The 15,770-nt window shown below is 40.9% G+C and overlaps 1 protein-coding gene and 1 long non-coding RNA gene across 3 annotated transcripts in view; one reads left to right on the forward strand and one right to left on the reverse strand.

Annotated features, from left to right (window-relative positions):
• tbcd (tubulin folding cofactor D) overlaps positions 1 to 15,770 on the forward strand; it is a 282,112-nt gene that overhangs the window by 208,895 nt on the left and 57,447 nt on the right. For both annotated transcript variants that reach the window (XM_072558324.1, XM_072558323.1), the window contains exons 27-29: positions 1,016 to 1,134; positions 6,578 to 6,669; positions 7,475 to 7,615. In XM_072558324.1, the coding sequence (XP_072414425.1) occupies positions 1,016 to 1,134; positions 6,578 to 6,669; positions 7,475 to 7,615 (352 nt within the window). The remainder of the gene's footprint in view (positions 1 to 1,015; positions 1,135 to 6,577; positions 6,670 to 7,474; positions 7,616 to 15,770) is intronic.
• The window catches only part of LOC140463882 (uncharacterized), a 37,151-nt gene that overhangs the window by 16,908 nt on the left and 4,473 nt on the right, over positions 1 to 15,770 (reverse strand). The window contains exon 2 of the long non-coding RNA XR_011954799.1: positions 7,251 to 7,335. This is a non-coding gene — a long non-coding RNA (uncharacterized lncRNA). The remainder of the gene's footprint in view (positions 1 to 7,250; positions 7,336 to 15,770) is intronic.

Consider the following 15,770-nt stretch of genomic DNA (forward strand, 5'->3'; position numbering starts at 1 on the left):
TAATGCAAGAACTGTAACAAACACTACATTGGACAAACAGGCAGAAAACTAGCCACCAGGATACACGAACACCAACTAGCCACAAAACAACATGACCCTCTCTCACTAGTATCCTTACATCCAGATAAGGAAGGACACCACTTTGGGACAACACATCCATCCTAGGACAAACGAAATAGAGACACGCACGAGAATGCCTAGAAGCATGGCATTCCAACCGGAACTCTATCAACAGACGCATTGACTTGGACCCGATTTACCACCCGCTGAGAAAAAGAACAGGAAATGACATCACCAACCCAGTGAAACCCAAATGTAGAAATAGAAAGCAGAAATCATCAGCAGTGCTTCTTCTGGAGGCTCATTGAAGATGTTATCTAGTATGGTGACGAAATGTCTGAAACTGAACCTCCAGCTCAGCAAGCAAATCTACATCCAGAACCTCAACCTGAGCTACAAATCTTCTCAAAATTGGGATGCTCTTTCATATAGTCAACTTATAGCTTATGAATCACAAAACCTAAAATATAGCAGCCTTTGGTCCATGGTGCTTATGTTGGCTCTTTGAGAGTATTGCAAAGCTAATCTTAGTGTCCCACTTTCTCCCCACTTCCCTGATGCAATGTGCCAGACCTGAACTTCACTTTTAGTGACATAGTTTGTGTTCCAACAACTTTCTGCTTACTGAAATTTATCTTTAACTCTTTTTGTGTTTTAAGTTAATAATTCATTTACACTGTCTCCCATAGCAGAGCAAATAGACTTTCCCTATTCCAACCTAAGTAAGTATAAAACATCTACTCTATTTCCCCTTAGCCTTTGCAGCTGCAATGGTAATTCCCATTCCAAACACCATTCATATTCGGCCTGGAGTTCCATTGTAACATTGTGTTAGGGTAGGTTGTTGCCTTTGAATGGTATATAGTAATATTTCTGTTATAAAGTCACACGTGACAATTTAAGTAAGGTGGCAAGTTTTTGATCTTTTGTTTTCCTAATTTTACATTATCTTTAGATAAGCTAGTGGACAAATATATTTCAGAGCTTCAACGTTCTGAAGAAATGACTCGCTGTGGATATTCTTTGGCTTTGGGTGCACTTCCTAAATTTATGCTCAACGGTAAACTCCACCAGGTAAGGTTAAAGATATTTATATTTTTAAAGTAGCAAGTAATCAATAAAGCTTTTTACAAAGTGTAATGTATGTACACTGGTTTTCAAAATATTACATTTCTGTCTTGAGCAGACCTTGTGACTACGAAGATTTGAAGTGTTTTTAATCATGTGATCAGTAGTGTTTTTTAAGAATTTATTTGCTACAATAGTATAATGATTTAATAAATTTGTATGGTGGTAATTTAACACAGCTTTAAAATTTTCCAAAAGTGTTTTCTTCTGAAAATAATTTGACCAATCAATGCTTTAACAAGTTATGCCCAGGTATGTAGTGGCATCATTCCACCTGATTCAAACATGTACTGTCTTGACTCTTACATAAACTGGAGTTAGAACAGACATGGCTACTTGCTAGAGTAGTTAAGCGATGGTTTGGTGACTGCGCTGCATCCCAGTATATTTGAACCTGAATAAATGCTTTAAATGTATATCCATTTTGGACAGAAATAGCTCTTTAATTATGTAGGGGAAAAGGTTAAGATAATGTTAAGATTAGTTCATTCAATTTAAGATAATTGATGCAAAAAGCAATGGAAGAAACTATAATCAACAACAAATGCTACAGGAAGGATAGAAAGGGAGGCAAGAGAGGAGGACGAGGGGCGTTTTTGATAAGGGATAGCATTACAGCTGTGCTGAGGGAGGATATTCCCAGAAATACATCCAGGAAAGTTATTTGGGTGGAACTGAGAAATAAGAAAGGGATGATCACCTTATTGGGATTGTATTATAGCCCCCTAATAGTCAGTGGGAAATTGAGAAACAAACTTGTAAGGAGATCTCAGCTATCTTTAAGAATAATAGGGTGGTTATGGTAGGGCATTTTAACTTTCCCAACGTAGACTGGGGCTGCCATAGTGCTAAAGGTTTAGATGGAGAGGAGTTTATTAACTGCATACAATTTTCTGATTCAGTATGTGGATGTAGAGAAGGTACAAAACTTGACCTACTCTTGGGAAATAAGGCAGGGCAGGTGACTGAGGTGTCAGTGGGGAGCACTTTGGGGCCAGCGACCATAATTCTATTCGTTTTAAAACAGTGATGGAAAAGGATAGACCAGATCTAAAAGTTGAAGTTCTAAATTGGAGAAAGGCCAATTTTGACGGTATTAGGCAAGAACGTTCGAAAGCTGATTGGGGGCTGATGTTCGCAGTTAAAGGGACGGCTGGAAAATGGGAAGCCTTCAGAAATGAGATAACAAGAATCCAAAAAAAGTCCTGTCAGGGTGAAAGGAAAGGCTGGTTGGTATAGGGAATGCTGGATGACTAAAGAAATTGAGGGTTTGGTTTAAAAAAAGGAAGCATATGTCAGGTACAGATAGGATAGATCGAGTGAATCCTTAGAAGAGTAAAAAGAAAGTAGGAGTATACATAAGAGGGAAGTCAGGAGGGCAAAACGGGGACATGAGATAGCTTTGGCAAATAGAATTAAGGAGAATCCAAAGGATTTTTACAAATACATTAAGGACAAAAGGGTAACTAGGGAGAGAATAGGGCCCCTCAAAAATCAGCAAGGCGGCCTTTGTGTGGAGCTGCAGAAAATTGGGGAGATACTAAATGAGTATTTTGCATCAGTATTTACTGTGGAAAAGGACATGGAAGATATAGACTGTAGGGAAATAGATGGTGACATCTTGCAAAATTTTCATATTACAGAGGGGGAAGTGCTGGATGTCTTGAAACGGTTAAAGGTGGATAAATCCCCAGTACCCGAGAACTCTGTGGGAAGCTAGAGAAGTGATTGCTAAGCCTCTTGCTGAGATATTTGTATCATCGGTAGTCACCAGTGAGGTGCCGGAAGACTGGAGGTTAGCAAACATGGTGCCACTGTTTAAGGCAAGGACTGATTAGGGATAGTCAACATGGCTTTGTGCATGGGAAATCATGTCTGACAAACTTGATTGAGTTTTTTGAGGAAGTAACAACGAGGATTGATGAAGGCAGAGCAGTAGATGTGATCTATATGGACTTCAGTAAGGCGTTCGACAAGGTTCCCCATAAGAGACTGACTAGCAAGGTTAGATCTCATGGAATACAGGGAGAACTAGCCATTTGTATACAGAACTGGCTCAAAGGTAGAAGACAGAGGGTGGTGGTGGAGAGTTGTTTTTCAGACTGGTGCCCTGTGACCAGTGGAGTGCCACAAGGATCGGTGCTGGATCCTCTACTTTTTGTCATTTACATAAATGATTTGGATGCGAGCATAAGAGGTACAGTTAGTAAGTTTGCAGATGACACCAAAATTGGAGGTGTAGTGGACAACGAAGAGGGTTACCTCAGATTACAACAGGATCTTGACCAGATGGAGTTTAGTTCAGATAAATGTGAGGTGCTGCATTTTGGGAAAGCTAATCTTAGCAGGACATATACACTAATGGTAAGGTCCTAGGGAGTGTTGCTCAACAAAGAGACCTTGGAGTGCAGCTCCTTGAAAGTGGAGTCGCAGATAGATAGGATAGTGAAGAAAGCGTTTGGTATGCTTTCCTTTATTGGTCAGAGTATTGAGTACAAGAGTTGGGAGGCCATGTTGTGGCTGTACAGCACATGGGTTAGGCCACTGTTGGAATATTGCATGCAGTTCTGGTCTCCTTCCTATCGGAAAGATGTTGTGAAACTTGAAAGGGTTCAGAAAAGATTTACAAGGATGTTGGCGGGGTTGGAGGATTTGGGCTATAGGGAGAGGCTGAACAGGCTGGGGCTGTTTTCTTTGGAGCGTCAGAGGCTGAGGGGTGATCTTATAGAGGTTTACAAAATTATGACTGGCATGGATCGGGTAAATAGGCAAAGTCTTTTCCCTGGGGTCAGGGAGTCCAGAACTAGACGGCATAGGTTTAGGGTGAGAGGGGAAGATATAAAAGAGACCTAAGGGGCAACCTTTTCACAAAGAGGGTGGTACGTGTATGGAATGAGCTGCCAGAGGACGTGGAGGAGGCTGGTACAATTGCAACATTCAACAGGCATTTGGATGGGTTTATGAATAGGAAGGGTTTGGAGGGATGTGGGCCGGGTGCTGGCAGGTGGGACTAGATTAGGTTGGGATATCTGGTCGGCATGGACTGGTTGGACCGAAGGGTCTGTTTCCATGCTGTACATCTCTATGACTCTATAAAACTTTGCAACTTTATCTTGTTCCTGACAAGGTGAAGGATGACTCTTAGTACATTATCATCAGGAAGAAAGGGACATAGATAGTGAACATGGCAAAAAAACAAGGGAGATGAGGAAGATGAAATTGGCAAGGTAAAAGTAGACGGATTTGAATTTAACAAAATGGTTGGAAGGAAGTGATCAAGCGTAGAGAATTCAGAAACGAATTTGAGAGCAACACATGGCTAAAGTTAACAGCAACTGATGGTGATGGATCATGATGGTGGAACAGCAAGATGTGTCATGCATGAGAATTCTAAGAAGCATGGCATTCCACCGAAACTTAAACACATTGACTTGGTCCCAATTTAGCAACCACCCCCCCTCCCCCCACCCCAAGAAAAAGAACCGGAAATGACATCACCAACCCAAAGAAACCCAAACATATAAGTAGAAAGCAGAAGTCATCAACAGTGCTTTGTCTGGAGACTTACTGAAGATGTTACCTAGTGTGGTGACGAAACATCTAAAAATGAACCTTCCAGCTCAGTGAGCAAACCTACTTCAAGACCCTTAAGCTGAGCTACAAATCTTCTCAAAACCTGTTAACTAAACAACTACATTAAGCCAATGAATGAGGGTTCAGTTTTGAGTATACACAATGCTGAATGTTATATATTTTCATTGTCTCTTCAACAAAATTCAGAGGGTGTTGCTGGCTGGGCTAGCGTTTCTTGCCCCTCTCTTATTACTCAGAGGACAGTTAAGAGTCAGCCATAAAATTAGAAATTGCTGGAAAAGCTCAGCAGGTCTACTGGCATCTGTGCAGAGAAATCAAAGTTAATATTTCAGGCCGATGACCCTTGGAACTGATTGTAGTTAGGAAAGTGTCAGTTTATATGCAGAAGATCATGTGGGGGGAGGGCTAAGGAGCAAATGATGAGTAGGGATCGAGTCCAAAGAGAGAGAAGAGCAGTTGGACAGACAAAGGAGTCGTTAACAATCTGGCAGGAAAAATGAATAGGTGTTAACGGAGACGGTTAGTGGCTAACAATGTCTATTGTGTAATGGCTGATGATGTGATAACAAGGTCTGGCTTGGGTAGTATTGGGCGAGGGCATAGAGGAATTCAAGCTCTAAAGTTATTGAACTCAGTATTGAGTCTGGAGGGCTGCAGGGTTTTTTAAGTGGAAAATGAGGTGCAGTTCTTCCGCCTTGTGCTGAGCTTCGCTGGAGCACTGTAGCAAGCCTGTGAAAGAGATATTGGCCAGGAAACAGGGTGTTGTGTTGAAGTGACAGGCAACTGGAAGGGTGGCGTCTTTTTTGCGAAGCAGTCACCCAATCTACACTTTGTTTACCCAATGTAGAGGAGACCACATTGTGAGCAGCGAATGCAGTAGGCAAGATTGTGAGAAGTGCAGGTGAAGTGCTGCCTCACCTGGAAGGTTTGTTTGGTCCCTTTGATACTGAAGAGGGAGGAGGTAAATGAACAGGTAATCCACCTTCTGCGTTGCAGGGAAAGGTGTTATGGGGCTATGGGAGGGGAACAGTCCCTGTAGAAGGTGGACAAGGGAGGGGAGGGGAACATGTGCCTGGTGGTGACATCTCGCTGGAGATGGACGAAATAATGGCTGATGATCTTCTGGATATGGATGCTGGTGGGAGAGTAAGTAAGGACAAGGGAAACCCTGTCGCTGTTGCAGGAGGGAAGAGAAGGCGTGAGGGTGGAAGTGTGGGAGATGGGTTGGACCCTGTTGAGAGCCCTGTCGTCAGTGGAGCTGGGTAATCCTCGGGTGAGGAAGTAGGTGGACGTTTCGGAGGCTCTGTTGTTGAAGTTGACCTCATCAGAACGTATGCGATGGAGACGGACAAACTGAGACAATGGAATGGAGTATTTACAGGAAACAGGGTGCAAGGATGTATCGTCCAGGTAGCTGTGGGAATTGGTGGGTTTAAAGTGGATACTAATGGCCAGTCTATCACCAGAAATGGAAAGGGAGATGTCGAGGAAGGGAGGAGTCAGCGACATTGCTTTTGGTCCGGAACCACACATAGCCTAGACCAGATAAGAACAGCAGATTTCCTTCCCTAAAAAGCATTAGTGAACCAGGTGGGGTCTTCTGACAATTGATAATGGTTTTCTGGTCATCATTAGACTCTTAATTCCAGATTTGTATTGAATTCAAAATCTGCTTATTTTATCCCTTTATTCATGTACAGTGTTTAAAATTGACCTAAGTAATCAAACTAATCTGACTGGTGACATGATATGTTAAAGTTATGAATATTCCTAATTTGTATTTGGATGATTGCAGGTGTTAGAAGGTCTACAGAGAGTTACCTGGATCACAGTGAAAGATACCACCTTTGCAGAAGCGAGGAGGGATGCACTGAAAGCCATTGCTCAGTATGGAGAATTACAGTTTATTCACATCAGTGTAATAATATGTGCCACAAGTGAATGGGTACAGATGCTAAAATTTTGAAACAAAGGAGAATGCTAGAAAGATTCAGCAGGTGTGTTTTCAGCACCTCAGGATGGAGGTAGAGTTAATGGTTTCAGGCTGGACTGTTTCATCTGATGAAGAGTCATTGACCTGAAATTCTTTCTCTGTCTCTTCAGATGCTGCCAGACCTGCTGAGTATTATTAGCATTTTTTCCTTCAGTATATTAAATTGTAATTTATTCTCACATTGAGACTATTGAGATATTCCCTAAAATTACTTAATTTGTTTGGAGGAAGTAAACCAGTTAAATAATTTACTGATCTTTAAGAAGATTTCAGGTTCATTTAATTCTTGGAAGCATGATGCAAAAGTGGAGCTTAAAATTTTGACAAGTTAACAGATCCCAAATAACTTAAGAATGTATTCTTCAATATTGTAAATGTTTTTGTCACATACTTTATGATTGTAGGACTGAGTTATATTGCGACTTAAACACTCTGATATGTAGCAATAGAAAATAGAGGGAGAGTTATACCGAACCTGATGTCTTTCCTTCTGGTGGTCTGCCCAAAACAGCATTTGGATCTGCTTACTCCTGCTTCTGTGTGGTGGATGGGCTGTAGAGCTATCAAAGATGAAAGATAACAAAGAATTTACAAAACTATAAGACTCTTAAATGTCTGAACAAAATGCAACTCATTGTTAAACTAAACTTTTAGTTGTTAGGTCATTTTCTGATCTGGTTTTCTAATGTTTTGATGCAGAGTCTGTAAAACTGTAGGGGTGCATGAAGGTGGGCCATGTGATCAAGTCATCTGCCGAAGTAACGTATCCCAGATCTACAATAGTCTTTTAGATTGTTTGAATGACTATACTACTGACAGTCGAGGAGACATTGGAGCATGGTAGGTATAGGAATTTGTAACAAATTTCAACTCCTGCTTATATTCTACATTCTAACACCTAGAACACCACGTAGTTCAGTCTGATTCATCAACCTGCAAAGAGTACGTGGCGACCAAATTAAATTTTTAAAAAATTTCACCTTTTCTTTCAGATGAATATTTCCATAAATAATGGATATCTTAATATGATGAAACATATCTGTGCTAGAACAAAACTATTTGTGAAGTGACTGCTGAGCCACTTAATAGACTCAAATTTGCCGAAATTATAAAGATATATGTTGCATATATTCCTTTCTTGTCCAGTGTTCTGAATGTTTCAACTGAAAGTGTGGGAAATCTGATTTAACTGAAAGGTTTGGATGCCCTCAGCCTTATATTTGCAGACTTTCAGCTTTGTGTTCATAAATTTGCCACTTACTTGAGAATTCCAAATGTTCTCTTTGTTGTTTATGACTTAGCTGTTTATCAACTCTAAGATAAATGTTGAGTACTGGAATAGATGAGTAATTAAATAAACTTGGAGGAGGGATTGATGTTAACTTGTTCAACAGGAGGCATTTGAGGAACGCAAGCTGTCGTACACATGAAATGAAACTAAACTAATGTGTACTTGTCAGATGGAGGTGTTCCTTTTCCCATGTTTCCATGTTCACCATAATCAGAATAGGAACTGTTACAGAATATGAGGTCATTTGCCCATGCCAGCTTCCTGAATGAGCAATGCAGCTAGTGCCAATCCCAGCCCTCTCGCTGTAACTCTGCTCATTTCTCCTTTTCAGATTATAAATCAATTCACTTTTGATTGAACATGCCATTCTGTAACTCTGAGGCAGGACATTTCAGATCTTAACCATTTGTGTGAAAAGTTGTCCCCATGTCGCATTGCTGCTTTTGCCAATTATTTGTGCCTTCTTATTCTCATTCTTGGCAAACATGTGATAATTTTCCATGAGTTATAAAGTATAGGAGTATAATTGCACTTGAATGAAATAGGAATTTCATTTCACAGCACAAATATTTCAGAGAAAGAGAAGGTGAATATCCTAACCTGCTTCAAATCTGAGATAAATTTCAGGAATTCGTTGTGAATGGGCTTTCATAGTTCTGTGCTTGCATGTGAATGCCAGGTTCACACATGGAAAGTAACATGAAATAGAACATGTTTTATTTCAAATATTCACTTCAAATTTGCAAGCTTTTCTCTTAATTGGCATCAGTAAATATCACTTCAGGATTCTACAGATCACATTATAATAACGATGTATTGCGAGTTTTAAAACAAATCTCAATCCCTGTTTTCACCACCTGTCTGTAAGCTCATTGTTATTTAATATTCCTCTGGTTTTAATTTACAGTGGGAACATATTTCCCTCATTCCCTCTGTCTGTTGGCTCTGATCTTGTAAGCACTACAGCATTGTGTAAGTACAATTAACACAGTTCCAAGGACCAAAGGGCTGTTCTAATATTAGAGAGTGATGACTGCTAGTATGTTTAATCTGAAGGTCAGTACATCTCTGGCAAGGGGCAGGATTGAGAAGGCAGGGTCTTCATTGTGACTTCAGCCAGTGCAGGAATTGGACCTGCTCTGTTGCTCTTACTTGCATCACAAGCCAGCTGTTCAGCTGACTGATCCCCATCACTGTGGTAAAGCTAAACCACAAGTACTGTTTATTTCATATTCTCTTGGATGTGGTGGGCTGGGTGGGTGTGGGACTGGGATGTATCTCACACTGCAAGCACATTTATGAACATACAAGATGATGTAAAACCTGAGCCGATAGAGATTATTTAATCAGTAATGACTTAAACTCTGAAAACACAGTTGTTCTATCTTTATCAAATACTGTGCTTTTAAAGGTGGAGTCCAGAAGTCTGAAGTTGCTGTTAGTTGCCTGGCATTCCTTTGTGGTGTGGGTTTATTGGCTAGCAAGCAATTGAGAACTTGTAGGCAGTTTTCCTCCCTTTAAAATTCCCTTTTAAAGGTCTTCTGAGGAAGTTTTGCTCCGGCTTATGCTTCATTGTTTTGTCAAATAGAGTCTTTATTTACTTGCAGAATACAAAAATGCATATTGGTGGCAGCTTTTTACAGGCCAGAAGCTTGTTTCTTTCTTCTCCAGTGCTGGGCTTTGTATAATGAACAACTTATGGAATCTTTTCCTCAGTAGATGTGGTATGGAACACTACTGATCCATTAACTGTCTGTATTTTCATAAATTGTATAGTTTATAAAAAAACAGTTGGGTTCCACACTGTCACAGTTATGTGACCAAGTCTCCTCAGGAGGACAGCCAGTTACCATCAAGGCATTGCAAATTGCTAACTGTCTATGGCCCCATTCAGGTTAAGTGGAAAGACATAATCACATCTTATAAAATTTGTACAATTTACATGTAAATTTCATGGCATCATACATAGAAGAGGAATGAATTCTGTAATTCCTGGCCAAAATTAAATCTTTGATCAGTATCGCCAAAAGGGGATTACCTTGCCATTTGTATCTTCTCCAACAGCTTTCCCACCATTGACGTCAGGCTCAGCAACCTGTAATTACCTGGATTTTCTCTGTTTCTCTTCTTAAACAGTACAACAGAACAACACTGACCATTCTCCAGCCTCTGGAACCTTGCCTAAGGCTAAAGATGATGCAAAGATATCTTTGGCTTGAAACTGAAAGTATGGCCTTCTTTGTCTTCCTTACCCTCCCTCCTCTCCTCTGCCTTCCATTTTCCTGAGCTCTGCATTGGTTTCTGAAGATGTTGGCCTTTGTTGCCACTCAAGCACAATTCTGAGTACCGTACCTCACACTATCGCAAGTTCAGCTGTTGCTTTGCTTGCAGCCAGCTGTATTCACAATGCTTCGTGGAATTCCCCTTTGATGGTTCTCAAACCCTGGAAGGTTCTGAACTCAGATAGAGATCAAATGTGCACAGACTACATATCTGGCTGCTCATCATTGGCACCCATGTGCTAATGAATAGCTGCCCCTCTCAGATATGCATCCTTTTATAGGCTATCTAATTAAATGGTGCAGACCCTGAACAGCTTCCCATGATATTGCCTCCTCCTTTGAATCTTATTTTTCCATTTCTCATGTTTCCCTTGAAAATTCCGAACTCATCTTTGAGCTGATAAGCAGTTTGTTTACGAGCTTAACTGGCCAATAATCTGTACCAGGTGGGTTGCTTCTAACCTTTTGAGCAAAATCACCAAAAATATGACAACAAATTAGCACAAGGATTGACAGCATTAGTTTTCATGCCTGCACCCCTCCCCCAGCACCACTCCATACCCTTCTCTGTTTTGGAGAAAACGCTTTATTTCTCAAATCCCATCATAGAGTCATAGAGATGTACAGAACACAAACAGACCTTTCGGTCCAACTTGTCCATGCTGACCAGATATCCTAACCTAATCTAGTCCCATTTGCCAGCACTTGACCATATCCCCCTCAACATAAATTTTATATTGCACATGTAAATTGAATGACTAGATTTGTTTTTCCCTGTCAAAGGAAACCAAATAAAAACAGGTTGTTAGCAGGAAACTGCTTTGTTATTTGTTATTTGAATACATTCTTAATGAATTTTAATGTCAAGATAAACTCTAGATTCAGCTTTTTGTATTCCTTTTTAACTTAATATGATAAGAAACTATTCAGTTTTCTCACACAGCACTTTTGAATAACGTTGAATAACCACTCAAAACTAAAATGATATTTTTAATAGTTATTAATGACACTAATTGGGTGATATTCATTCATTTACTTTGAACTGGGTACAACTAAAACTTAGCACTGTTAGGATTTGTGCTTAATTGTGGTCAAATTTTGTATTGTGTTGTAGAATTAGCTGTGTTGCTTTCTCAGCTGTGGGTGACTTTGTTTTAGATAGCTTCATATAAATGTTCCCTCCAGAAAATTTACAGGTTTATTTTTCAGATTGAGTCTGCTTAAGTAAACTGGATATCGTGGACTGGTTGTACAGCAACTGATAATGGAGTAAAGATGAGGAAGCAGTCCACTTGAAAGCACTCTCACACATCCATTTCAAATTTTAAAAGTTTAGTTCAGGATCATACAAGATGCCAGTTTTACAAACAGAGTAGTTCACACTACGTCAGTGGCAGGTGAGGAGTCTGGAATCTGAGTTTATGGCAGGAATTTTAGGATGACCTGATTTTAATTAAATGTTGAGCTCTACATGGAACATAGAACAGCAGAGCACAGGAACAGGCCCTTCGCCCCACCATGTCTGTACAAACCATGATGTCATTCTGTACTAATTCCATTTTCCTGCACATGGTCAGTATCCCTCTATTCCCTGCCTGTTTATGGGTCTGATTAAATGCCTCTTAAATGTTACTACTGTATCTGCTTTTACCACCCATCCTGGCAGTGCGTTCCAGGCACCTGGCATTCTCTGTGAAAAAATGCTTGCATCACCTATCTCCTTTAAATTTTCCCCCTTTCACTTTAAACCAATGCCTCTAATACTTGACATTTCCACCCCAGAAAAAAAGATTCCCACTATCCACCTTGTCATGCCCCTCATAATTTTATATATTTCAATCAGCTCACCCCTCAGCCTCCGCCACTGTAATGAAATCAATCCAAATTTGTCCAGACTTCAAGGAAGTAAAGCCCGACTGTTATTATTGTTGGACTGTTAATCCAGAGACCCAGGTAATGTTCTGGGGACCCCAGTTCCAATCCTGCTGTAGCAGATGGTGAAATTTGAATTCAGTAAACATCTGAATTTACGAGTCTAATAATGACTAAGAAGCCATTGTACATTGTCAGGAAAAACCCACCTGGTTCACTAATGTTCTTTGAAAAGATAACTGCCATCCTTATGTGGTCTGGCCTACATGTGACTCCAGAACTACAGCAATGCGGTTTACACTTAACTGCCCTTCAGCGATGCCCTCATCCTGTGAATGAATAGAAAATAAAACTCTCCTTATAACTGAAACAAAGTTTGGGAGAAGATTTGTAGCTCGGGTGCTCGTTGTTGTGGTTCTGTTCGCCGAGCTGGGAATTTGTGTTGCAGACGTTTCATCCCCTGTCTAGATGACATCCTCAGTGCTTGGGAGCTCTTGTGAAGCGCTTCTGTGATGTTTCCTCTGACATTAATAGTGATTTGTCTCTACCGCTTCCGGTTGTCAGTTCGAGCTGTCCACTGCAGTGGCTGGTATGTTGGGTCCAGGTCTGTAGATGAGTGAATCTGTGGATGAGTGCCATGCCTCTAGGAATTCCCTGGCTGTTCTCTGTTTGGCTTGTCCTATAATAGTAGTGTTGTCCCAGTCGAACTCATGTTGCTTGTCATCTGAGTGTGTGGCTACTAAGGATAGCTGGTCGTGTCGTTTCGTGGCTAGTTGGTGTTCATGGGTGCAGATCGTTAGCTGTCTTCCTGTTTGTCCCATGTAGTGTGTTGTGCAGTCCTTGCATGGGATTTTGTACACTACATTGGCTTTGCTCAAGCTGGATATCGGGTCCTTCGTCCTGGTGAGTTGTTGTCTGAGCGTGGCTGTTGGTTTGTGTGCTGTTATGAGTCCTAGTGGTCACAGTAGTCTGGCTGTCAGTTCAGAAATCTTTTTGATGTATGGTAGTGTGGCTAGTCCTTTGGGTTGTGGCATGTCCTCATTCCGTTGTCTTTCCCTTAGGCATCTGTTGATGAAATTGCACAGGTATCCGTTTCTGGTGAATACGTTATATAGGTGTTCTTCTTCCTCTTTTTGCAGTTCTGGTGTACTGCAGTGTGTTGTGGCTATATAACTTTCCTTTCACCCTAACAACCTAATACACTGCCTCTGACTCTTACCTCATTTTTGATGGTTTCCCATTTTCCAGCCGTCCCTTTGCCTGAAAACATCTGCCCCCAGTCAGCTTTTGAAAATTCTTGCCTAAAACCGTCAAAGTTAGCCTTTCTCCAATGTCGAATTTCAAGTTTTAGATCTGGTATATCCTTTTTCATCACTATTTTAAAATTAATAGATTTATAGTCGCTGGATCCCCCACTGACACCTCCGTCATCTACCCTGCCTTATGTTCCAAGAATGGGTCAAGTTTTGTACCTTCTTTATTAGGTACATCCACATACTGAATCAGAAATTTTTCTTGTACACACTTAACAAATTCCTCTCCATCTAAACCCTTAACACTATGGCAGTATCAGTCTATGTTTGAAAAGTTAAAATCCCCTACCATAACCACCCTATTATTCTTACTGATAACTGAAATCTCCTTACAAATTTGTTTCTCAATTTCCTGCTGACTATTAGGGGGTCTATAATATAATCCCAATTAGGTGATCATCACTTTAATATTTCTCAATTCCACCCAAATAATTCCCTGGATGTATTCCCAGGAATATCCTCCCTAAGTACATCAGTAATGCTATCCCTTATCAAAAACATCACTCCCCCTCCTCTCTTGTCCCCTTTTCTATCCTTCTTGTAGCATTTGTATCCTGGAATGTTAAGCTGCCAGTCCTGTCCATCCCCGAGCTAGATTTCTCTAATTGCTATGATATCCCAGTCCCATGTTCCTAACCATGCCCTGAGTTCATCTGCCTTCCCTGTGAGACCTCTTGCATTGAAGTAAATGCAGTTTAATTTATCACACCTACCTTGTTCTCTGCTTTATTCCTGCCTGCCCTGACTGTTTGACTCGCTCCTTTTCCCAACTGCACAGTCTCAGATTGATTTCTTTCCTCACTTTGTGCCCCCCTCCCCAAAACTACCACTCCCACCGTACTAGTTTAAATCCTCCTGAACAAATCTCCCAACCAGTATATTAGTGCCCTTCCAAGTTATGTGCAATCCATCCTGCTTGTATCCCAGAAAAGGTTCCAATGATTGAAAAATGTGAATCCTTCTCCCTTGCATCAACTCCTCAGCTACCCATTCATCTGTTCTACCCTCTTATTCCTACCCTCACTAGCTGCTAGCACTGGGAGTAATTCAGATATTACTACCCTTGAGGGCCTCCTTTTAAAATTCCTGCCTGTCTATATTCTTCCTTTTCCCTTCCTATGTCCTGAATTCCAATGTGTACAATGACCTCCTGCTGGTCCCTCTGCTCTTTGAGAACATTCTGCACCCTCTCCTAGATATCCTTGATCTTGGCACCAGGGCGGCAATACACCATTCTGATTTTTCGCTGCTGGCTACAGAAACATCTGTCTGTGCTTCTGACTAGAGAGTCCCCTATCACAGTCAATCGCTTGAAATCTGACATACCTCTCATTACATTAGAGCCTGTCTTGATACCAGAAACTTGGCTGTTCATGCTACATCTCCCTGAGAATCCACCATGCCCTACATTTTCCTAAACAGTATACTTGTTTGAAATGTGGATAAACACAGAAGACTACTGCCTACCCCTCCTTCGTTTCCTGGAGTTCACCCACCTACCTGGCTATATCTGCAGCTTTTCTCCATTCCTGTAACTGCCACCCATCACACCCTCTTGCTCTTGTAAAATCTTTATTGCCTCTAACTGTCAGTCCAACTGATCCATGTGATCTGTTGGGATTCACAACCAAAAACACTTCCTGCAAATATAATCATCAGTAACATGGAAAGTCTTCCTAACTTCCTCTATCTGATAGGAAGAGCACGTCACTCCATTAAAGGCCATATTTGCTCCTTCACAATCTCCAGACCCAGAAAATAGAGCCATCTTTTTGCTCCAAAAAACAGTGCTCCAGGCTAACTTAGTACTTATGGTTTATATTTTTAAAATTTAATCATGAGACACATCTCAATAAAACATATATTCAAGAAAGAACCCACCCAACTCACTACTGTAGATTCACAGCAAGGTTCCACACTAAAAACTATGCACTCGCCTGTTCCTATGCTGTGAGCTCTCCCACACAGGTTCCTCTAAGGTCAGCTGTAAATTTTGCTGTTTAGTAATTTTTGAGATGTGCTTTGATGTCCAGAAATACATGAACTCAAACAGCAAAGGCAGAAACTATGCAGATTTACTGCTGTGTCAGTTAGCAGTGTAGGTCTCTCTCTCTCTCTCTCTTTCTCTCTGTGTCTCTGCACATACACACACTGACCATGTGGTCGCTGCCTTTTGTCTGTCTTCCTCCTTTTAAAAGTGTCGTAGTTGTGATTCTTTTTCCCCAAAATTCCAAAAC

The sequence above is a fragment of the Chiloscyllium punctatum genome, chromosome 39, assembly GCF_047496795.1.
Source record: "Chiloscyllium punctatum isolate Juve2018m chromosome 39, sChiPun1.3, whole genome shotgun sequence".
Classification (NCBI taxonomy): Eukaryota; Metazoa; Chordata; class Chondrichthyes; order Orectolobiformes; family Hemiscylliidae; genus Chiloscyllium; species Chiloscyllium punctatum.